Source organism: Coregonus clupeaformis, chromosome 26 (assembly GCF_020615455.1).
Source record: "Coregonus clupeaformis isolate EN_2021a chromosome 26, ASM2061545v1, whole genome shotgun sequence".
Lineage (NCBI taxonomy): Eukaryota > Metazoa > Chordata > Actinopteri > Salmoniformes > Salmonidae > Coregonus > Coregonus clupeaformis.
The window spans coordinates 22,221,914-22,245,699 of record NC_059217.1 but is presented as its reverse complement, the minus strand read 5'-3'; the positions used below and the strand labels follow the sequence as shown (position 1 = coordinate 22,245,699).

The window sequence follows — 23,786 nt, the reverse complement described above, 5'->3', positions numbered from 1 at the left end:
ATTTGAACATTTAATCACCATTAGCCATACATACACAATTTGCCACTACATCAGATTTATTCTCTGCTGAGACAGACTTGTAACTGTACACACACAGACACTGGTCCTCCTGTGTGTGACGGAAGGACTATGAGCCAGCTCCAACAATGCACTTACATCACTGACTGCACCTACATTACAATCTCGTTACAATCTCACATTCCAGCAATGTTTGGAGAACGTGTGACAGCGTTTTAGTCAAGGCATTCCCACTCTACATCCAGCTGTTGTCAACTGTGCAGATGGCAGGTGGGGAAGGTTCAGACCCCTAAGGTTGGGTTAATGATCATTGATTACATTATATTACAAGACATAGAAAATATGTACAAAAAGGTGGACCCATCTTTTTTGTGGGGGACAGGTCGCTGGATGTGTTGAGTGAACAATACTAAGTAAGGTCTCCATCATCATGTCACAACTGGTACACTATGCTTGAAATTCTTATTGTGAAAAGATCTGTGTGTGTTGGGCTTGTTTCGGCGTGTGTGAATGCTATGTGTGTTTCTGGCTAAGTGAACTGTGCATCATCACCTGAATGCTAACAGAATGGTGGCTTTCAGAAGTTTTAAGACCGGATGGATAAATGAAAATATCAGGCACAGCGAGAGGCTTATGGGCCTAGTCTGACAGAAGTGCCTTTCTACAGTCCTTCAGTAGAGGTCAGCTAGATAGTTCTACTGCTCTCACAGATGCTATCTCTCAAGTGAAGTTTGTCAATGCTGCTGTGTTAATGTGCTATTGATGCAAGTATATTACAAGTACAAGAAACCATTATTTTGATTTAATAGATACTTGAGAGATCCGAATTCCCTGTCACTGTGATTGATATTGCATCCTCGACTAACCTGTGCACCCGCACATTGACTCTGTACCGGTACCCCCCTGTATATAGCCTCCTTACTGTTTATTTTACTGCTGCACTTTAATTGTTTGTTATTGTTATTTTTTACTTATCCATTTTTTTTACTTAACACTTATTTTTCTTAAAACTGCATTGTTGGTTAAGGGCTTGTAAGTAAGTATTTCACTGTAAGGTCTACACCTGTTGTATTCGGGTGCATGTGGCAAATAACATTTGATTTGATTTGATATGAAAAAGAAATGCTTCGGATTAGCATACTGAAGATATGCACCAAACCGTCTCTCACAACATCACTGTCAAGTTATTGCCGTTGTTTGAACATTGCAACAAGGACACATTGACTTTACATTAGAATGGCATGATCGCTAAGAAGCTTGTGCCGTCCAAACATTGCATCTAGCATGTGAACAATCATTGTTCACCACCCAAGCATAGAAACAATAAAAAGAAGCCAAAGACCAGCTCTACTTGCCACATAAAAAAAACTCAAAACAATAAAAAAATAAAAGGTAGTCCATTCATTCAATAACAATCCTTTCCTATTTGGCAAAGTTACCCACCCATCCCCCCTTTTTCTCTCTTCCGTTCCATCTCAGAGCTGTACTCCAAAACGCAGTCTCAATTGGATGCACCACCGGTCCATTATCGCCTGAGCAGCAGTGTGGCCAATGAGAACAGGAGGAGGCGGATGGAGGGGTGTGTCTGGGTTCCTGTGCCCTTCACCTTCTTGTTCTCAGGATGATTGTAGTATCTGGTGCTGTCTGTTTTGGGCACAATGACATGAGATCCACTACGGGCACACGATTCGCCTGTACACATTCCACTTCCTGAACCACTAACGTCATCACCTGGAGACAAGGGAAAGGCATTGGTTAATTGAAATTAGGATATTAGTGAGACAAAGCAGTTCAATATGTTTCTGATACACTACCGACTCTAACCTGCATATCCAATACCCCCAATCCCCAAAACCAATACCCCATACTCTAACCCTGTTTACTACACTCTCAGCCCTTCCTCCCTCCTCACTAAGCCCTCCTCCCCCGCCCGTCACTCACTGGCATCCTGGAAGTCCACGTCGTTGCCGTTGAGGGCGTTCCTCAGCCGGTTGGTCGTGATCTTCAGCTGCATGATCTGCTGGCGGATAGTCATGTCTGGCTTGGTGATGTCGATGTCCACTTCTGGGTTGTTGATCTGGCTGGCCAGGCCGTCGCCCATCACCTCAAGAAGATACCTGGACACAGAACACATCAACACGTCACTTCGCAGGCAACACGTTTGGTACTACTGTGGATTTCTGTGGTACTACACAGTAAAAAATGGGGTGTTAATATTTCAGAGTAAAGTTATTTTAACCCAGATAGAGTATTTTCAACATTTTTGAGAGTAAAGTTGCTCTATCAGTGGAGTTAAAAGTGAGTGTAAAAATCTGCAGATACGCAGTGACAATTTCAACTCTACAGCAGTGATGAATACCCGCCACTCTGCTTTGCTGAAGTTTGGCACGTACGTTGGTGGAGGAAAATTGCGAAGGAGTAGCTAGGCCACAGATATTGCTAGGTAAGTTACATCCCGTTTTTTCAACACCAAACCAGTATTTTTAACTTTACATAATTTTAGAGTTGTGCTGATGTCAAGGTCATATTTTAAGTTCACGAGTTCCATCGCGGTCCCCTTGCAGTGACCTCGTCATCAGCCAGCTAAGATTTGCTTGTAAGTTCTGATGGTTGACAGTAATAACTGTTATATGATATACCCATGGAATATGTTTGATATTTTTGTGAATGGCTTGCTGTTTCATATGGCTAAAAATAGGTAACGTTAACTTAGCTAATCAGTTCGTTTGAAGGACACCACCGTTTGGCATGAGCGCAGATTGTGCTTGTCATGCGGTTAGCTAGCTTGCAATCAGTATCGGTAACTGCTCTTTCTTTGTGTTGCAATATTTTCACGAATGAAGTTTGTCAGAATGGTAAATACGTAAAATAACGTTCGCTAACAACAAAACATTTATACAGATAGTATTGTTAGCTAACGTTATTGTATAGCTTCCCAGGCTTCCTTACGCTAACATTAACTGTTTTTTATAAAGCTATATATAACGGTAATGTTAGCATGCTTCTGATAGTTAGCCAGCTAATGTTGGTGTTATAAAACGATAACTTAGATCACTGATTTGCATGACGGGTTTGTTTAACATTGCTTAACCATTTTAATGGTTAGCTACTGTTCGAACTAAAATGGCTAATGAGCTAGCTAACTTTGACACATAGCTAGTTATTTGGTAGCTAATGGGACAATGTGCCTCTAAACTTGAACTAGCCTACACCCATTTGCTGCAGAAAATGGCAGCTTAACGTTATATTCAACCAGCACAACTTTGTCTACTTCAGCCTTTGTAATTGCAGTGTAACGTCTAAGTAATGCATAGTGCATTGCGTAGCTAGTACTACTGAGATAAATGGATAGTTAGCTAACGCTTAGTTGAACCAGCACTAAATGATGATTTTGAATATATATTTTCTTTGTTAACAGAGGCAAAATGCTGTTGCGTGTTCAGCTCGGGGAAGAGCAGAAATACGTCAAGCTGTCTGAGCTGACATTCAATGCTTTCTTGAAAGAAGGTAGGTATAATAGGTTAAAGCAATACATATCACCCTAATGACAAAATAATACAGCATTAAGCTATTATCTTATGATATCTATTTAGGTCTATAGTCATTTCTGCTGTGCTTTATATTTTCAGTAACATAAAATCAGGTGCAGATCCTTGTCTTTCATCATTTTGTGAACACATGAGGCAACCTTAAGTATGAACTTGGATTCTTGTGAGAAGGGAATGCATGTTTTTCTTTTTTTTCTTCTTTTTTAACAGTGTGTCTAAAATTCAACATACCAGAAAGCAGAAAGCCAGACATTAAGGTGTATGACCAGTCTGACACAGAAGTTGACTCAGATGTTTTTGAAGAATTAGTAAAGGAGTCACCTGGAACTTTCAGAATCATGCTGGGCAATGGACTTGGTATTCATTCATTCAATTAGTTTTTTTAGTTTAAAGGCCAGAATGAGAACCTTTATTGTCTTAAAAATAACAGTTTATTGTAATATGTTTCTATGTTTTGCACAAATTTCATAATGAACAGATACCTCTCATTCATCATCATGCTCGGGTACATCTGATGACACCATCATTCTGAATTTCACTGTGTGTGACGATGTTGAAGAAGTAGCGGCTGGCGAAGGAAGCCAGCCTAAAAGGCCATGCCACATAAACTATGAGGCAAAAGCAGTAAGTGGTGAACATTGCTGTTAAGTCCAATCTGAATGTTGTTTCATCATGTGACAGCATTACATATTGTTTTACAATTACGGAAAGCACATTTCTTTCCACCTATAGCTGATTGAAAAAATCCTAACATCAAAGCCTGGTGGTGAACGACATTATGCAAAGTATGGAAAAACCAAATCTCTGACAGATGCCACCAGAAGACAGATGATCAACATACTTGCTGCTGAGATGACAGAAACACATGGGTAAGCATTAAGCATATAGATGGGCTGTAAAGAAACATTGTTATTATTTTCCGGTTATTAATTATGTAAAATGTGTTGTGCAATATCAATTCAGTGTGATGTTAACTTTGAATTCATATGCTAGGACATCCCCCCCAAAAAGTGTCAGAGCACAGGGATAGTAGCTTTGTTTCCCTATCTAGAAGACCCATACTCACAACATGGATATGTAAGTAAATGGGTTATTGCAACATTATGCACATATTCACTCTATGAAATGGGAATAGTACTCCTTTATAATTTATTTATAATAATATAGGATCATTACTACGATCCGGAGAGTGGTTCCGGATACCTTGCATGGCGATTGAAGACCATACAAAGAAAAACAGCAGAGGAAAGAGGTGCCTCAGTCAGCAAATCTCCTAAAGGTATGTTTTCTGATCAGTGACATGTAATGATAATGGTGACCTGTGAATTGTACAGAAAGGATTTCTTAACACTGTATTTTGTCTTAAGTTGGTGGGCCAGGCCGTGATCGTCAGCCCTTCACCTATGACAGAGAGCCATCTGATGAGGATGTGGAAGCAGCTATTGCTGTTTTGAGACACTCTGCTGATGAAAACACTGTCCGTGAGAAGATGAAAATGACCTTCATATATCGGCAAGCAATGGTCAACGATGAAGCCAAATCATCAGATGTCTTCTCTCGGTCTTCCCAAGATTTCTGGACACACCAGGACTGGTATGACAACTTAATTCACTGCATCACCAAAAATATCCAATGAAGAATAAGGTAACACTCATTATTTCTGTCTTTGTGTGTTACATTGCAGATAGAACAAGATTTCAGACTTCTGTTTGGTGAGGCCACAGCCAACAAATTCTTGGAGAAGTGGCCAACCACTTTCAAAGCAAAAGTAATAAAGGAAAGCCATGGACTTGTATCCACCACAGAACTCTTGGATTTGATGCGCAATGCTGAGTCAGCTGCTGAAGTTGAGAATGGTATGAATGAACTGTTTTACTTTTTATGTGGATAATGTAGGTGTGCATTATATGTCCATAATGGTGCAAGTTGTGAATAAGAATGTTATGCTACGGCACAATGTTAACCAGGTTTTTATTTACTTATTTGTAGGCTGGGACAGTGACATGTCTGCCATCTTGCTGCTGCTACATTTGCTACCACCATCTGCACAAGGTAGAAAGAGGCCGGGAAAGATGTCTGCATATCAAGCTGTAGATCAGCTCATCAGATTTCAAAAGGTATGCTTAACAGTTGTTTAAAATATATATTCCATCATCTCAATCTTGTGCACAGTTTGAGGTGATCTTATCTATTGTCAGAGGTTAGTCACCAAAACAATTCTGTTGAATGTGTTTTTTTGTAGGTTGGAACCAGTGTGCAGCAGCATCTTGACAACATCACCCAAAGCAGTCAGCCCTACCTTCTCGCCCAGGGATCCACACAGAGCAGCATTCACTCCTACTTCATTGTGGTTGACAAGCATGCTCTTCCATGCAAGGCAACAGGTTCAGTAGGAGCTTTTGACTGAAGTCTTTAAAGCCCATTACGTATTTGGTACGTCATACAGTTCTTCCTTGAGCAGCTTTTTTCACTTTTGTGCAAACAACCATCTATAACATCGACATGGGGGAAACAAAGGAGACTCCTAGAGTTGCTGAGTTGCGAGCAAGAATGGTGCGTTAGTTGAGATAAAACTATGAAGTGTTTTCTTTGCAAAAGTGACCATGGAAGTCCAAACAACCTTGTTAAGCACCTTAAGATAATTCATGGGCTATGTACAGGCAGGACTCTTTTTCTGAAATGTGGTCAAGAAGGATGCTCACGTTCTTTTGGTAGCTTTTCTGGTCTTAGAAAACATCTTAACAAGTGCCACGGAGAAAGTTTAGTAGATTCTATAGAAGATGATCTTTCAGACCCTCAAAGTACCGTCAACACCAGTAATATTTCTCATGTTGAAGTGTCGACTGAATGTTTAGAGGCTGAGTCAGAGTTATCTTCGCCATACATTGTAAATAGTTGTGCAGCTGTTATTTCTGATCTAAAGGCAGCAGGTGTTGGTCAAAGTACAGTAAATACTGTAGTGATTTCCATGGAAGAGATTGTTCAAGATATTCATCAGCATGCTAAAGAAACAGTGATAAAGCATGTATTTAGTAATGAAAGAGAAACAGAAATGTGCAAGAAAGTTGAGGCGTGTTTTGAGGGGTTAGAGAATCCTTTCACAGTTCTAAATTCGGAATACAAGCGATCAAAAATTTATGACTGCCAAGTGGGAAATAGTAGAACCAGTTGAATGTGTGATTGGTTCAAGATTTGACACAAGACGAAATAAAAAGACTGGAACATATGATCAGGTAGTAGTTCAAGATAAATTCATGTATATTCCAATTTTATCTACACTGCAGTCAATATTTAAAAGTCAGTATTTTGCAGAAATGTTGCAAAGCTCAGCTACCAGCAACTCTAGACTGAGAGATATTTGTGATGGATCTTTTTTTAAAAGTCACCCCCTGTTCTCAACTGAGAAGCAGACAATACAGGTCCAGATGTTCTATGATGATTTTGAGGTCGCCAACCCATTGGGTTCCAAGCGAGGTATTCATAAATTGGGTGGAGTATATTTTACTTTAAGAAACTTCTCTCCAAAATGGAATTATTTTTTGGATAACATACACCTGTGCGCCTTATTTCATACTCAAGATGTTAAACGATATGGTTTTAGTGAAATTTTTCTCCCATTGTTCGAGACATTAAAGTGTTAGAGAGCGATGGTATTGAGATTCCATTATACAGTGGTTATGTACGTGGCACTGTAGTACAGGTAACAGGTGATAATTTGGGTTTGCATAGTTTGTTTGGTCTGGTGGAGTCTTTCAGTGCAAGGTACTGTTGCAGGTTCTGTTTAGCAGAAAAGGAGGACTTTCAAACAGAATTCTCTGAAGATTCTTCCAAAATAGTTTTACGCACCAAAGATATGCATACTGCTCACTGTCAAGAAATGGCTTGTAATCCATCCCTTCCGTATGTTTTTGGTGTGAAAAGGTCATGCATATTAAATTCATTGAGGTATTTTTCACACAACTGAGAACTTCTCAGTTGATGTGATGCATGATGTGTTAGAAGGGGTTGGCCAGTACGAATTGAAGTTATTATTTCTGTATTTGAATGAAAAACATGTTACATCAGGAGAAATACATTCAAGAATACAAAGTTTTGATTATGGTTTCACAGAGAGAAATAACAGGCCTGTGACTGTTAATTTAAGTGAAGGATCTAATGATCTGGGACTGAATGCAATTCAGTCCTGGTGCTTACTTAGGAATGTTCCTCTTATCTTTGGAGATTTGGTAACTTCTACTGACCAACACTGGGGCCTGCTTCTTTTATTATTGCAAATAATTAACATTATATTCTCGCCCATGTTATCTCAAGGTCTATGTGTATATTTAAAACATTTGATTGTTGATCACCATACACTGTTTAAGAAGTTGTATCCTCAGAAAAAACTTTTACCAAAGCACCATTTTCTTATCCACTATCCCCGCTGCATCCAGAAAATAGGGCCTGTACTTCATAGTTGGTGTATGAGGTATGAAGGCAAACATAATTTTTTCAAAAACAGCTTAAATCGTTTAAAAATATTACCAAAACGCTGGCAAAAAAGCATCAGAATCATATGGCATATAGTTGGCGAAGATCAACAACTTTTAGTCGGTTAGATATTGGTCCAGGAAAAATGGTGGCTTTAAATATGGTAAAGGAGGTTCTGAAATTGCTTTGGCAATGCAAGTGCCCAGTAGCATTCAGGTTATGAAGGTTAATTGGGCTAAACATAATGGGTATGTTTATCGCCCACACTTGGTTATCTGTGGCGAAGTTGACTCTGAAGTGCCCTTGTTTTATCAGATTGAGTCAGTTCTGATAATGTGTGAAAAACTGTTACTACTCACAGTGCCTTTAGTTACAGTAACTTTTCAAGAACATTTCCATGCATATGAGGTGATCAGATCAAAGCATGATTTAGTTTTTTTTCATGTCGACAACCTGCACTACCCTAGACCTTTTGACATACAAAGGTCATATGGAGGAAATGACACAGCTCTCCTTGTTGTCATGAGCCCTCTCACTCCACCGGGTTACCACCTTTATTGGTTTCCACTATCTTCCACTCTGCTCACCTCCCTCTCTCTACTCAGCCTAACTAGCTCCACCTGTCCCTGCTCTGCTCGGCTCTAATTACTCTGCCAGCTGCGCTGCATTACCCACTAACCTCTCCCAGTATTTAAGGCCCTGTCTTTCAGCTCTCCGGTGTCAGATCGCCTGCAAAGCTCACACCCGGAACCTGTTTGCTCGCGCTTCTGGCTCACCCTGGTTTTGTGACCCCGGACCTGCCTGGTTTTTGGATACTCTTCTGCCTCAGGAGATCCAGACCTGCTTCTGCCATTACGACTCCTGACTACTCTTCAATCCCGGTAACTCTGACCAGCCTTCTGCCTTGCTACTACGTATTTTGGATTTCCCTTGAACTGTACTGCTGCCTGGTTTCATTCCGCCCGTTGTGTCTGTGTTTCCTCCCCCCAGGACTTCTGGACCACCAACCACCGGCGTCATCGGACGCATCGCTGCCACTGGGGGGAGGCACAGACCCAGCACATCGGACGGGATAACCCCTGGAGTCTTCACTCACTCCCTACATCCCTTTCCCCTTAAGTTTAAATAAACTTTCTGGTGTGACGCAATTGTGGTCCTCTTGTCGTCTGTCTGAACCGTGACAGTACGATCTGACCATCATGGACCCAGCGCACACTTCCCCCGACATGGAAACCGAAGAACCTGAGCAACCCACCGCCATGCTACGCCTGGAACACACTGAGAGAGAGCTAGGGCCGCATGAGCGGCGACATCACCTCTCTGCTTCAGGCCGAAGCTACCAACAGCATCAGCAGTTCCAGCAGCACCAGCAGCAGTCCCAGCAGCAGCAACAACAACTCGCCATGATCATTCAACTCCTCACCAACCTGACCCCAGCCAGTCTGCCCACCAGCCCTGCCCCCGAGTTACCTGCCCCGGTCATTGCAGCCGCTGCTCCGGAACCCAAGATTGGAAACCCCGAGCGGTTCAACGGCGATTCAACCCAGGTCCGGCCATTCCTGACTAGCTGCCGACTTCAGTTCTCCTTGCAGCCAAGGACCTTCGCCACGGAGGGGCTAAGGTTGGGTATGCCATCACTCACCTGACGGGCCGAGCTCGACTCTGGGGAACAGCAGAGTTCGAACGTCAAACCCCCGCATGTGCAACCTTCGACCTGTTTGCTGAGGAGATGCTGAAGGTGTTTGACCTGGATTCACCAACCGCAGAGGCGTCTCGTGAACTGTTCAGTATTCGACAAGGCAGACGTACTGTCGCAGACCATTCCATCGACTTCCGAACCCTGGCTAGACGAAGTTCTTGGAACACACCATCGTTGGTGGACGCGTTCTTCCATAGTTTGGCTGACTATATCAAGGACGAGTTGGTCTCCCAGGAACTGCCTTCCACTCTTGATGAAGCCATCGCACTGACTGTCAGGATCGACAGTAGGATACAGACCCGTCGTCGTGAGAGGGGGCGCCAAGGTCCACCTACTACCGGCATTCGGAGAGATCCGACTGGGCTCCTGTCATCTACTGCCACTCACCCAGGTCAGCTTGATCAGTCTGAGCCTATGGAGATTGGGCGAGCCTCTCTCACTCCTGCAGAGCGCCAGCGACGCTTCACCTCAAACCTCTGCCTCTATTGTGGAGGTGATGGACATCGTGTGGTAACCTGCCCTTTAAAGGGCCGAAGCTCACCGGGCATAGGGGAGTCCGGTTGAGTTCAATGACCATCCAGTCCTCCGACCGCAAACCCCTGCTGCAAGTTCACCTCCGCCTCCCTGACTCAACTCACACCCTGGCTGCTCTGGTGGATTCTGGCGCCCGAAGCCAACATAATGGACATCAAGCTGGCACGCCAACTGGGACTGGAGAACCTCCGTTTGACACCTCCTATTCCTGCCCGGGCACTGGACGGACACTTACTCGGATCGGTCACTCATGTCACGGCCCCCGGTCTCGATGGGTCTGTCCGGAAACCATCAAGAAACTATCCAGTTTCACCTGCTCCCCTCTCCAGGCCAACCCTCATCCTGGGTTACCCATGGCTCCGCCCGGCACAACCCTCAGCTCGACTGGGTGACCGGGGTGATCAGGGAGTGGGGAGAGGACTGCCACCGAACCTGCCTGCTTGCCGCCGCACTACCCCCTCGGCCAGTACCTACTAACTCCGCTCCTGACCCCTCCAAGGACCCTGTGTCGATTCTGCCAAGTCCCTGCATCGTTGCAGCTCTGACCTGGGCTGTTGAGGAACAGGTGCTGGAGGCTCTCCGTAACCAGCCAGGTCCCAGCACTTGCCCAGCTGACCGCCTTTTTGTTCCCGAAGACCTGAGGTCCCAGGTCGTTCAGTGGGGACATGACTCCCGCCTAGCTTGTCACCCTGGCTCCACCCGCACTTACAACCTGCTCGCCCAGAGGTTCTGGTGGCCCTCTCTGAGGAAGGATGTACGGGGAATTCGTCCAAGCCTGCCCCATCTGCAACCAACACAAGTCGTCCTGCCAGCCCCCAGCCGGATTGCTGCAGCCCCTGCCTGTGCCCAGGAGTCCGCTGGTCCCTGCTGCGCCTTGTCCTCCTCCTCCACGGCTCGTCGAAGGTGGTCTGGTTTACACCGTCCGCCGCCTGCTTCGGTCCAGACGGAGGGGTAGGGGTCTCCAGTACCTCATTGACTGGGAGGGCTATGGACCTGAGGAAAGGACCTGGGTGCCAGCTAGTCGGATTGTGGATAGGACTCTCATCACCGCTTTCCACCAACGGCATCCTGATCAACCTGCAATCCGTAGGGGCCGCCCCAGAGGGGTCCCTAACCGTCCGGCCCGCTCGGCTTCCTGTCCTGTGCCTGACCCTGTCTCGGGACCTGTCCCATCTCCCGACCACGGCCCTCCGGCTTCCTCCGAGGATGAGGACGTTCACTCGGACCGTTCGGAGGAGTTCTAGCCCTCCTCCGGCTCCCCTCCTCCCGCCCGGCGTGGTGTTGCTCTTGGGACTTCTGGGGCCGTCCCTTGGGGGGTTCTGTCATGAGCCCTCTCACTCCACCGGGTTACCACCTTTATTGGTTTCCACTATCTTCCACTCTGCTCACCTCCCTCTCTCTACTCAGCCTAACTAGCTCCACCTGTCCCTGCTCTGCTCGGCTCTAATTACTCTGCCAGCTGCGCTGCATTACCCACTAACCTCTCCCAGTATTTAAGGCCCTGTCTTTCAGCTCTCCGGTGTCAGATCGCCTGCAAAGCTCACACCCGAACCTGTTTGCTCGCGCTCTGGCTCACCCTGGTTTTGTGACCCCGGACCTGCCTGGTTTTTGGATACTCTTCTGCCTCAGGAGATCCAGACCTGCTTCTGCCATTACGACTCCTGACTACTCTTCAATCCCGGTAACTCTGACCAGCCTTCTGCCTTGCTACTACGTATTTTGGATTTCCCTTGAACTGTACTGCTGCCTGGTTTCATTCCGCCCCGTTGTGTCTGTGTTTCCTCCCCCCCCCAGGACTTCTGGACCACCAACCACCGGCGTCATCGGACGCATCGCTGCCACTGGGGGGAGGCACAGACCCAGCACATCGGACGGGATAACCCCTGGAGTCTTCACTCACTCCCTACATCCCTTTCCCCTTAAGTTTAAATAAACTTTCTGGTGTGACGCAATTGTGGTCCTCTTGTCGTCTGTCTGAACCGTGACACTTGTTGTGCCATATTGCTTTCTCTGGTGAACATTTTTATGATGTTATACTTCTGTCATAGACAAGGCAATGGGTGTACAATGTAAATTCACGGACATTGAAATTATACTTTTTTTTTTCAATAAATGTGGGTGCTCTCATCTTGTATTATTGTGCTTTGTTTTATTTGATAGTATTGATATTTCTATAATTCAGTAACACTACATCATATGATTTAAATTAAAACAAAAAAACACTGTAGAGAAATGAAAAGTAAATATCATTACACTTTAAAGTGTCATTTTTTGAAGTAAAATTGTAGTTGACTTAACTCTATACAGTGTAATCATATTACTCTCAACAGTGTGATTAAACTACAGTGTTAAATATTTTGACACATTTCATTGTTATTTTTTACACAATATGGAGTAGAATTAACTCTAAAAGTTTTACACTGACCAAAGAGTACATTTTACACTGATTTTGAGTGGGACCAAATGTTATCTGAAACAGAGTTAAATTCAACTCGATAGGAGTTAAATTAACACTTCTGTTTTTACTGTGTACATTGCATTAGGATGACAAAGCTTTTGGACTAGGCTTCCTGCTGCACTTTATTTTAATGTGGCTTTGGACCATGATGGAAATGTATGGCAAGTAGATTTTTGTGGGTTATGTTGTCTTTTTCTGTTCTAATCTGTGGGTATTTGTGTTTAGACAAATCAATTTTCCTTCAATGATTTAGTCTATCGAGTTCACCAGTTATTGGTTTGTCAACCTATGTATGCGTCTGTCCATCTATCTCTCCCTATCATCTCTATTCTGTCTTCCTCTGGGGTCTCTTCTCATCCACTGGACTACAGTGAGGGAAAAAAGTATTTGATCCCCTGCTGATTTTGTACGTTTGCCCACTGACAAAGACATGATCAGTCTATAATTTTAATGGTAGGTTTATTTGAACAGTGAGAGACAGAATAACAACAACAAAATCCAGAAAAACGCATGTCAAAAATGTTATTAATTGATTTGCATTTTAATGAGGGAAATAAGTATTTGACCCCTCTGCAAAACATAACTTAGTACTTGGTGGCAAAACCCTTGTTGGCAATCACAGAGGTCAGACGTTTCTTGTAGTTGGCCACCAGATTTGCACACATCTCAGGAGGGATTTTGTCCCACTCCTCTTTGCAGATTTTCTCCAAGTCATTAAGGTTTCAAGGCTGACGTTTGGAAACTCGAACCTTCAGCTCCCTCCACAGATTTTCTATGGGATTAAGGTCTGGAGACTGGCTAGGCCACTCCAGGACCTTAATGTGCTTCTTCTTGAGCCACTCCTTTGTTGCCTTGGATGTGTGTTTTGGGTCATTGTCATGCTGGAATATCGATTCACGACCCATTTTCAATGCCCTGGCTGAGGGAAGGAGGTTCTCACCCAAGATTTGATGGTACATGGCCCCCTCCATCGTCCATTTGATGCGGTGAAGTTGTCTTGTCCCCTTAGCAGAAAAACACCCCCAAAGCATAATGTTTCCACCTCCATGTTTGACGGTGGGGATGGTGTTCTTGGAGTCATAGGCATCATTCCTCCTCCTCCAAACACGGCGAGTTGAGTTGATGCCAAAGAGCTCCATTTTAGTCTCATCTGACCACAACACTTTCACCCAGTTCTCCTCTGAATCATTCAGATGTTCATTGGCAAACTTCAGACAGGCCTGTATATGTGCTTTCTTGAGCAGGGGGACCTTGCGGGCACTGCAGGATTTCAGTCCTTCACGGCGTAGTGTGTTACCAATTGTTTTCTTGGTGACTATGGTCCCAGCTGCCTTGAGATCATTGACAAGATCCTCCCGTGTAGTTCTGGGCTGATTCCTCACCGTTCTCATGATCATTGCAACTCCACGAGGTGAGATCTTGCATGGAGCCCCAGGCCGAGGGAGATTGACAGTTATTTTGTGTTTCTTCCATTTGCGAATAATCACACCAACTGTTGTCACCTTCTCACCAAGCTGCTTGGCGATGGCCTTGTAGCCCATTCCAGCCTTGTGTAGGTCTACAATGTTGTCCCTGACATCCTTGGGGAGCTCGTTGGTCTTGGCCATGGTGGAGAGTTTGGAATCTGATTGATTGATTGCTTCTGTGGACAGGTGTCTTTTATACAGGTAACAAGCTGAGATTAGGAGCACTCCCTTTAAGAGTGTGCTCCTAATCTCAGCTCGTTACCTGTATAAAAGACACCTGGGAGCCAGAAATCTTTCTGATTGAGAGGGGGTCAAATACTTATTTCCCTCATTAAAATGCAAATCAATTTATAACATTTTTGACATGCGTTATTCTGGATTTTTTTGTTGTTATTCTGTCTCTCACTGTTCAAAGAAACCTATCATTAAAATTATAGACTGATCATTTCTTTGTCAGTGTGCTAACGTACAAAATCAGCAGGGGATCAAATACTTTTTTCCCTCACTGTTTATTGCTGTGATCACAGTAGTGGATGGAAAAACCACACACTCATACAGTATATACAGCATAGCTTGAATAGCTATCCTTGATGCCTGTTAACCTTTCTGTAAATCACACATATCACTTTCTGTTTACGGCCGAGGTAGCGATACAGTATACTAAGCCTTAGGGCTGTTACAGTGACCGTTTTACCGCCACACTGGCAGTCACGAGTCATGACCGCAGTCAAATTCCACATGACCGCTTAGTCACGGTAACTAGGCTTCTCCAAGCGCTGATGCTGCTGATGGTCATTAGTAGCCTACCAAACTTGCTAACTACCTGGTACTCAGCACTCTATTGTCCCTCTAATCACTCTGACATCAATGCAAATGTAATCAAAAATCAAGTCAAACTCTTCATAAGAGCCCATGAGCTCATGTTGGACAACATTTCTATAGGCTATGCAATTGCGTGAGAAAACAGAATGATGGCCTCTATTAAAAAGAGGAGGATCCCACCAGCTTTCTATAGGCTAGGCCTACTATATTTATTTCTCAACTTTCCTAATATTAAGCACATTGCTTCGCTTTACAACAGGAGTATAGCACCTACTGAAAGTATCTGGATGTGAGTATGTTCTTCAGCTTTTGAGTATGAACAATTAACCACGGGAAAAGCATCCTCCATTCGCTATTTAAGTGCATAGATGACATGTATTTTTTTCCCCTGCCCTGTTTCGAGACAGGTGCATGATTAATGGTCCATTTTAAATCAAAACCAATGTCACACATACACTACATGACCAAAAGCATGTTGACATCTGCTCTACGAATATCTCATTCCAAAATCATGGGCATTAATATGGAGTTGGTCCCCCCTTTGCTGCTATAACAGCCTCCACTCTTCTGGGAAGGCTTTCCACTAGATGTTGGAACATTGCTGCGGGGACTTGCTTCCATTCAGCCACAAGAGCATTAGTGAGGTTGGGCACGGATGTTGGGCGATTAGGCCTGGCTCGCATTCGGCATTTCAATTCATCCCAAAGGTGTTCGATGGGGTCGAGGTCAGGGCTCTGTGCAGGCCAGTAAAGTTATTCCACACACGATCTCGAAAAACGATTTCTGTATGGACCTCGCTTTGTACACAGGGGCATTGTCATGCGGAAACAGGAAAAGGCCTTCCCCAAACTGTTGCCACAAAGTTGGAAACAGAGAATCGTCTAGAATGTCATTGTATGCTATAGCGTTAAAGATTTCCCTTCACTGGAAAAGCAGCCAACAAGTGCTCAGCATATGTGGGAACTCCTTCAAGACTGTTGGAAAAGTATTCCAGGTGAAGCTGGTTGAGAGAACGCCAGGAGTGTGCAAAGCTGTCATCGAGGCAAAGGGTGACTACTTTGAAGAATCTCAAATATAAAATATATTTTGATTTGTTTAAAAATGCTTGGTTACTACATGATTCCATATTTAATAGTTTTGATGTCTTCACTATTATTCTACAATGTAGAAAATAGTAAAAATAAAGAAAAACCCTGGAATGAGTAGGTGTGTCCAACATTTTAACTGGTACTGTATGTCCACATACTTTTGTATATATAATGTACATTATTTAGTATATGTAGACAATATTAAATCAAGAATAGTCTGATGGGTGACAATATTAGCCTATTACTAGTGAATTATATATTATCACTTGTGAATGATGCCCAGCTAGGGTGCGGTAAGAAAAGAAACAAGGCATGCCTTTTTTCCCCCACCTTTTTCAAATCATAGTCGCACACCTCATGTAGCCTAGCCCATAGGCCTATATGTTATGATAAGGTTTGTATCACAACTAAAGTGGCCAAATAACTTCTTAAAATTAATCACATTAATCCGCTTTACAACCGGTGTAGAGCCTAACTGGCATACAGTGGGGGAAAAAAGTATTTAGTCAGCCACCAATTGTGCAAGTTCTCCCACTTAAAAAAATGAGAGAAGCCTGTAATTTTCATCATAGGTACACGTCAACTATGACAGACAAATTGAGAAAAAAAATCCAGAAAATCACATTGTAGGATTTTTAATGAATTTATTTGCAAATTATGGTGGAAAATAAGTATTTGGTCACCTACAAACAAGCAAGATTTCTGGCTCTCACAGACCTGTAACAACTTCTTTAAGAGGCTCCTCTGTCCTCCACTCGTTACCTGTATTAATGGCACCTGTTTGAACTTGTTATCAGTATAAAAGACACCTGTCCACAACCTCAAACAGTCACACTCCAAACTCCACTATGGCCAAGACCAAAGAGCTGTGAAAGGACACCAGAAACAAAATTGTAGACCTGCACCAGGCTGGGAAGACTGAATCTGCAAGCAGCTTGGTTTGAAGAAATCAACTGTGGGAGCAATTATTAGGAAATGGAAGACATACAAGATAATTTCCCTCGATCTGGGGCTCCACGCAAGATCTCCCCCGTGGGGTCAAAATGATCACAAGAACGGTGAGCAAAAATCCCAGAACCACACGGGGGGACCTAGTGAATGACCTGCAGAGAGCTGGGACCAAAGTAACAAAGCCTACCATCAGTAACACACTACGCCGCCAGGGACTCAAATCCTGCAGTGCCAGACGTGTCCCCTTGCTTAATCCAGTACATGTCCAGGCCCGTCTGAAGTTTGCTAGAGTGCATTTGGATGATCCAGAAGAGGATTGGGAGAATGTCATGTCAGATGAAACCAAAATAGAACTTTTTGGTAAAAACTCAACTCGGCGTGTTTGGAGGACAAAGAATGCTGAGTTGCATCCAAAGAACACCATACCTACTGTGAAGCATGGGGGTGGAAACATCATGCTTTGGGGCTGTTTTTCTGCAAAGGGACCAGGACGACTGATCCGTGTAAAGGAAAGAATGAATGGGGCCATGTATCGTGAGATTTTGAGTGAAAACCTCCTTCCATCAGCAAGGGCATTGAAGATGAAACGTGGCTGGGTCTTTCAGCATGACAATGATCCCAAACACACCGCCCGGACAATGAAGGAGTGGCTTCGTAAGAAGCATTTCAAGGTCCTGGAGTGGCCTAGCCAGTCTCCAGATCTCAACCCCATAGAAAATCTTTGGAGGGAGTTGAAAGTCCGTGTTGCCCAGCGACAGCCCCAAAACATCACTGCTCTAGAGGAGATCTGCATGGAGGAATGGGCCAAAATACCAGCAACAGTGCGTGAAAACCTTGTGAAGACTTACAGAAAATGTATGACCTGTGTCATTGCCAACAAAGGGTATATAACAAAAGTATTGAGAAACTTTTGTTATTGACCAAATACTTATTTTCCACCATAATTTGCAAATAAATTCATAAAAAATCCTACAATGTGATTTTCTGGATAGTTTTTTCTCATTTTGTCTGTCATAGTTGACGTGTACCTATGATGAAAATTACAGGCCTCTCTCATCTTTTTATGTGGGAGAACTTGCACAATTGGTGGCTGACTAAATACTTTTTTTCCCCACTGTACATAGGCGGCGCGTGAGTTTCAAGTTTGGAGAAGATCATTTTCACCGTAAAAATGCTCCTTTATAATAAAGCATGAGTGGTTGTATTAATTTGGGATCTATTGCATCCCACAACTGTCCCAGACTATGTTTAGAATATTTATTTCTCGCACAGGAGGACAAGTTGACCAACAGAATAGGTTAACTTTTGTACTATGGGGGATAGTAGATTGACATAGGCTAGTGCTTTTGCTGTTCGTTAGGCCTACTCATCTTGTTGGCTGACGAAAAGTAAATGTGGACAGTTCTTCTAACATCTTCAATATGCGCCTTGGAATTCAATAAGAAGGACGTGAGCAGTTGAGTCCCCAAAGTGTCTGTCTTCACTTGTAGCCTACTTCGGAGCTGAGATACCTATGAGAAGAATCTGATCACGTGACGGGCATTGGCTAATAACAATTGAGATATCTGAGAGAGCCATGTGAGTGAGAGGTGATTCGGCATGCAGACGGGAGAAGGGAATTATAATTATTATATTCAGCCCAAGGGCACAACGGCCACTGGCAGCAAAAGGCATGGATTTTTTTAGGGGGCATTAAGGCCACTCTAGGGGGATACCGCCGGGAAATTCGAGGCATTATCAAGTTCTTGTCAAATTGTGAATGAGAGACTGATGCAGAGAGAGACTGTGCAGCCCGCGCAAAAAAAACAAAGCAGAGCTCATGCCTTTCATGCGACTTTTTTCTAATTATAATTAGTCGCATCATGCAGCCTTAGAATGTATAAACATCAAAACATAGGAGGACCTGTTTCGTTGTTAACCGCTCAACACAGAATGTGCGCACTCCCTCAGAAATCATTTGGAGAAAACATCCTTTCTATTTTACTCAGCTATGTTCAATTGTATTCTTCATACTATAAAATAATATAAAATAATGCCACGGAATCCAAACAAATCTTGTCTGCTAAATTAACTAGTATAGCCAACAGCCATATGGCATCGCCAGATCAGGGCCAAACATAAGGACAACTCAGAGTAGGCTATTCTGTTCTTCTGAAATAGACTACATTTTCTTCATATCATGTTTCTTTAGACCTGTCTAAAATAAATAATGGATTTATTGTGATGGTGTAGGCTATATAGTAAATGGATGTATTAGACTTAGACTAAAATGTAGATGTTAAAGGTCTGCATCAGTGGCTTATAGGCTATGCGTGGAATCCAAGATGGCGTAGCAGTGCGGTCGTGTTTTCTGTAGTGTCCTTGTGTAAATAGCCAGTTTTCTTGTTTTTCTGTCTATTTTGTATATACTTCTCAATTTTACTTTTCATTCTTTAACTAAATATACTTTCCTGCAACCCACCTCACCCAACGTGGAAAGGATTCTATTATTTCTTTATAACTTTTATCAAGAACCTGTAGTGTTTAAACAGTTTATGACTTTGTTGATGTTTGCAAATGGTGTGTTAGAGGAAGTCTGTTAGGTGGCCTCCTGGGATTGGTTTATGGGAAAACACCCATATTATGTTACATAGGGCATAGGATATAAATACCACGGTTAAAACAAAGGAGGACAGAACATATTATTTTGAGTCCGTTGTTCTCCAGATGCCTGCAGATGTCTGTAAATTTACGCTGCAATCTTCTGATATAAATAAACCTTTACAATCAAAGTACAGTGTAAGCGGACTCCTTGGTCTCACAGCATAATTGGCATCATTATTTAGATACCACAGAATGGCGACGAGGAACATTTGGGGCGTGATGCGTCTCTCCAGTGTTCCATTCATGAGCTGCGAAGTGACTCCCGCTCAAGACGCCGGCTCATAAGGTGAGATTTCTCACAATTTTGTGCGCTGGTTGGTTCGCTTGCTTATGTGGGTGTGTGCGCTGGAGACATGTACCGTTTAAAAGACTTATGTGTGCAATTTTGCTGTTATTTGCTGTGGGATAGGAGTCCGTTCTAAATTTCTAAATTTGATTGCGCTGGTAACAACGCAAACAGGGGGGAGTGTCTATAACTATTGAAAAAAAAATGTATACAAATTAGGACATTGCGAATCTATGTTAAGCCCTCTAACGAGGCGATCATTAGGATGGGCCGAAAAATCCTAAAAGCACATTAGGTGAATTTAGGTAAGTCCCGGGGACTTGGGGTTGTGGTATATATATTCGGTTGCAAGTTACCGCTCAACTTATAGTTGACAAACTATATGTTTGATGTAACCGCTCATTGGATGTCCGCGAACTCGTGGTAGCATAAATTTAGGAACAAGGAAAAATATGGCGCAATGGAGTTAGAATACTGCCTTAGAGGTCCGTAGGAACGGGGAAAAAAAGCCTCTTAAACTGTGTATGTGTGTGTGTGTGTGGGAGAGAGAAAAATAATAAAATAAAGACGTCTCTGTTGTGTTTAACCTGTGTGCAGCAATTCTACAGCTGCACCATCGAGAGCATCCTGACTGGTTGCATCACCGCCTGGTATGGCAACTGCTTGGCCTCCGACCGCAAGGCACTACAGAGGGTAGTGCGTATGGCCCAGTACATCACTGGGGCCAAGCTTCCTGCCATCCAGGACCTCTATACCAGGCAGTGTCAGAGGAAGGCCCTCAAAATTGTCAAAGACTCCAGCTACCCTAGTCATAGACTGTTCTCTCTGCTACCGCACGGCAAGCGGTACCGGAGTGCCAAGTCTAGGTCCAAAAGACTTCTCAACAGCTTCTACCCCCAAGCCATAAGACTCCTGAACAGCTAATCATGGCTACCCGGACTATTTGCACTGCCCCCCCACCCCATCCTTTTTACGCTGCTGCTACTCTGTTAATTATTTATGCATAGTCACTTTAACTCTACCCACATGTACATATTACTTCAACTACCTCAACTAGCCGGTGCCCCCGCACATTGACTCTGCACCGGTACCCCCCTGTATATATAGCCTCCCTACTGTTATTTTATTTTACTTCTGCTCTTTTCTCAACACTTATTTTGTTGTTGCTTTTATTTTTAAAAATAAATGCACTGTTGGTTAAGGGCTGTAAGTAAGCATTTCACTGTAATGTCTGCACCTGTTGTATTCGGCGCATGTGACCAATAAAATTTGATTTGATTTGATGTTAGGATAATATTTATGTTAGAGATATATACATATATATGTTTTGGTTGAGGATAGGGGTTTTTGTTTTTATAAGGAAATATGTAAGTTAAGCTAAAAAAATCTTATGAGTCTCCGTTGGTGAGAACGTTAATAATTGTTAACTATATATGAGCCCTCTGGAAGGACGTTAAGGTTAAAAATCGTATGAGTCTATAAAAAGAGAACGTGTACTAACTATTAGAATATCATGAGCCTACAGGGAGGAGTTTTAACAGTGTATAGAGATGTTTTGTAATGGATAAGAAAATAACTATAAATCTGCAGATTAGGATAAGTGAAGTTAAGAAACTTCAAAGTAGGATTTGTGTTCCATGTTTTGTGTTGGTTTGTGAGCTCTGTTAAGTGTTACTGTTTGCCTCATGAAGAACGGAGGTAAAGTTGGTCTGTCTACTTTCTGTTGTTTAGCTGGGTGAGAGCTCCATCCACTCTGAAATCGCATTGGTGAATGAACTACGCATGCGTGGGATTTTATGAGTTTAGAGTTACGTAGAGCAAATATGCCACTCCCCTGCCTGCACTGAGCTGCTGGGAGACGCAGACTCAGAGCAGACAGAGAAGAAAGGAGAGATTTAGACACTAATAGTGTAGTCTGTTTGTTAAATTGGCTGTTGTTTAACAATGAAACTATTTGCTTGAGACCTATCGAATTGATAAACTAGAGATATGTTGACGGATTAAAAATAAATAAAATAAAATGTTATTGAGCTATCTATAAATATTCCTGAGTTAAGTTGTTTGCTTATTTCTTAGCGCGAATGTGAACAGAGGAATATTGAATATTTGAAATAACTCAGTGAGTGCAAATAAAATACTAAATTCTTGTCTGTTCTTTGTTCTTCTGTCATATGAGAGACGAGAAGGAGGAGAGAGAGAGAGAGGAGGTGCTGACAAGTACATCACGTGACAGGGTGTGCTGCAACGGATCCAGTCAAATTAAGCCCAGTACTGTTCTATTTACAAAACTTACCTTCCCATACAGGATATTTTGTGTGCCTAGCATATTTCATGTTGTGACAATTTGACAGGGACTTGGCAACAGACTGATCAATTGATGTAATTGCATATTGGAGTTTTGTGCATAAGTTGGTTTGATTAGAGTTGTGTTGGAAATCGAGTACTGACATTATTCTGTAAAATTAAGGTCATTGGGTGCTTATTAAGCAATTGGTTTGTGAGTGCTGTAGTGTTGCTGGATTATAGGTCTTTCTTTTTTGGATTGCTCTGAAGTTGACTACTTTCATTTAATTTTCCTGATCGGATGTGGTAAGATTGCCACTAATTAATAAATTGGTAAAATAAAATAAATAAATAAAAAAAACTTTAAAAAAAAAACTAAAACGTTATACATATATTGATTAATTAATTAATTAATTAATTGTTTAATTAAAATTAAAATAAAAAATAAAAAGGGAGGGAACCATAAGCTATATAGTCTAAAATAATAAAATAATTCACAATAAAGGAATATAAAAGAGTAGTTACAATGGGGAAAAGGGACATCAAAACTATGAAAGTAATTACTCCTGTTGATGTAGTACAAAATAGTAATCCTCTAGTTAATGGTATTGCAAGGTTATCTGGAAAATGGAATAAAAGTTGGCCTGACATTGAACAACCATGGACAGTGGAAGGGACTCTTAACCCTGACGTCATCAACATAATGAAAGTGCTTCTTTAAATGTATAAGGCAGATCAAAAGAAGGGGAAAAAAAGGGAACAACGTAAAGAAGAGACACAAAGAGAGCTGGGTGTTCTTAAGCTGTTTGAAAATGAAGGACAAAAACTGATGAAAGATACCAACGATAAAAGAAACAAAGGTATAGAGAAAATGGTAAAAAAAAGAGAAGGTGACAGAAAAACGAATGACAGAAATCAGTACACCTTTCTCACATACGGATTCAGCAAAAAGACCCCCACCTTATGAGAAAGAAGTAGAGTTTAAGGACGTCTATCTTCAGCTTCCAGTGATCATTCAGGAGGGTGATAATTGCATCAGAGATGAAGATGAATGAATAATAGAGAGAGGACAAGCAGAAACGACCATAAAGATGAATCCAAACTCCAAAAGTAAGAAGAAAACGAGATGTCTGGAAACTGGCAGAGGTGGTTGGACTTGGAAGCATGACAAAAGGCGTCTATACAGATCATATAGCCCATCAAGTGGATCTGTACAGGAAAAAGGAACACAACCAGAAAGAACAGGACCAAGAAACTCTCAGAAAACTTAATCAAATACAACTGGTGGAGAATAAGAAGGAGAAGAAACAGGCTTTGGTTATGCAGAATCAGTGTGCACCAAATCAACAATCACTGCCACAGCTTCAACCGGACCAGTTCCAACCGCAATTGTACCAGCCACCAATAGCGGTACCAGTTATTTCATATCCACAGCCAGTTTCTGGACAGACACAGAATTGGAGAGGAAGAGGACGAGAAGGCTTAGAAAGAGGAAGAGGAGGAAGATTTAAGCCATACTT

The 23,786-nt window shown here is 42.6% G+C and overlaps 1 protein-coding gene and 3 long non-coding RNA genes across 5 annotated transcripts in view; 3 read left to right on the top strand and 1 right to left on the bottom strand.

Moving 5' to 3' along the window:
* Positions 1-1,060: 1,060 nt before the first annotated feature.
* LOC121540267 (glypican-1-like) overlaps positions 1,061-23,786 on the bottom strand; it is a 109,961-nt gene continuing 87,235 nt past the window's right edge. Inside the window, exons 8-9 of the mRNA XM_041849018.2 lie at positions 1,960-2,135; positions 1,061-1,749 (exon numbers count right to left, since the gene is read on the bottom strand). Coding sequence (XP_041704952.1) covers positions 1,544-1,749; positions 1,960-2,135 — 382 coding nt within the window. The 3' untranslated portion in view covers positions 1,061-1,543. The remainder of the gene's footprint in view (positions 1,750-1,959; positions 2,136-23,786) is intronic.
* On the top strand, positions 2,426-4,339 carry LOC123481954. Of its 2 annotated transcripts, XR_006657472.1 has the most exons (5): positions 2,426-2,461; positions 3,437-3,525; positions 3,777-3,923; positions 4,045-4,190; positions 4,299-4,339. It is a non-coding gene; the product is annotated as an uncharacterized LOC123481954 (long non-coding RNA). The 2 variants fall into 2 exon arrangements; XR_006657471.1 differs by lacking the exon at positions 2,426-2,461 and having other exon boundaries at positions 2,834-3,525.
* Positions 4,590-5,118, top strand: LOC123481955. Its single transcript, XR_006657473.1, has 3 exons — positions 4,590-4,643; positions 4,734-4,845; positions 4,934-5,118. It is a non-coding gene; the product is annotated as an uncharacterized LOC123481955 (long non-coding RNA).
* On the top strand, positions 5,122-5,964 carry LOC123481953. The gene is made up of 4 exons (XR_006657470.1): positions 5,122-5,159; positions 5,251-5,422; positions 5,556-5,683; positions 5,809-5,964. It is a non-coding gene; the product is annotated as an uncharacterized LOC123481953 (long non-coding RNA).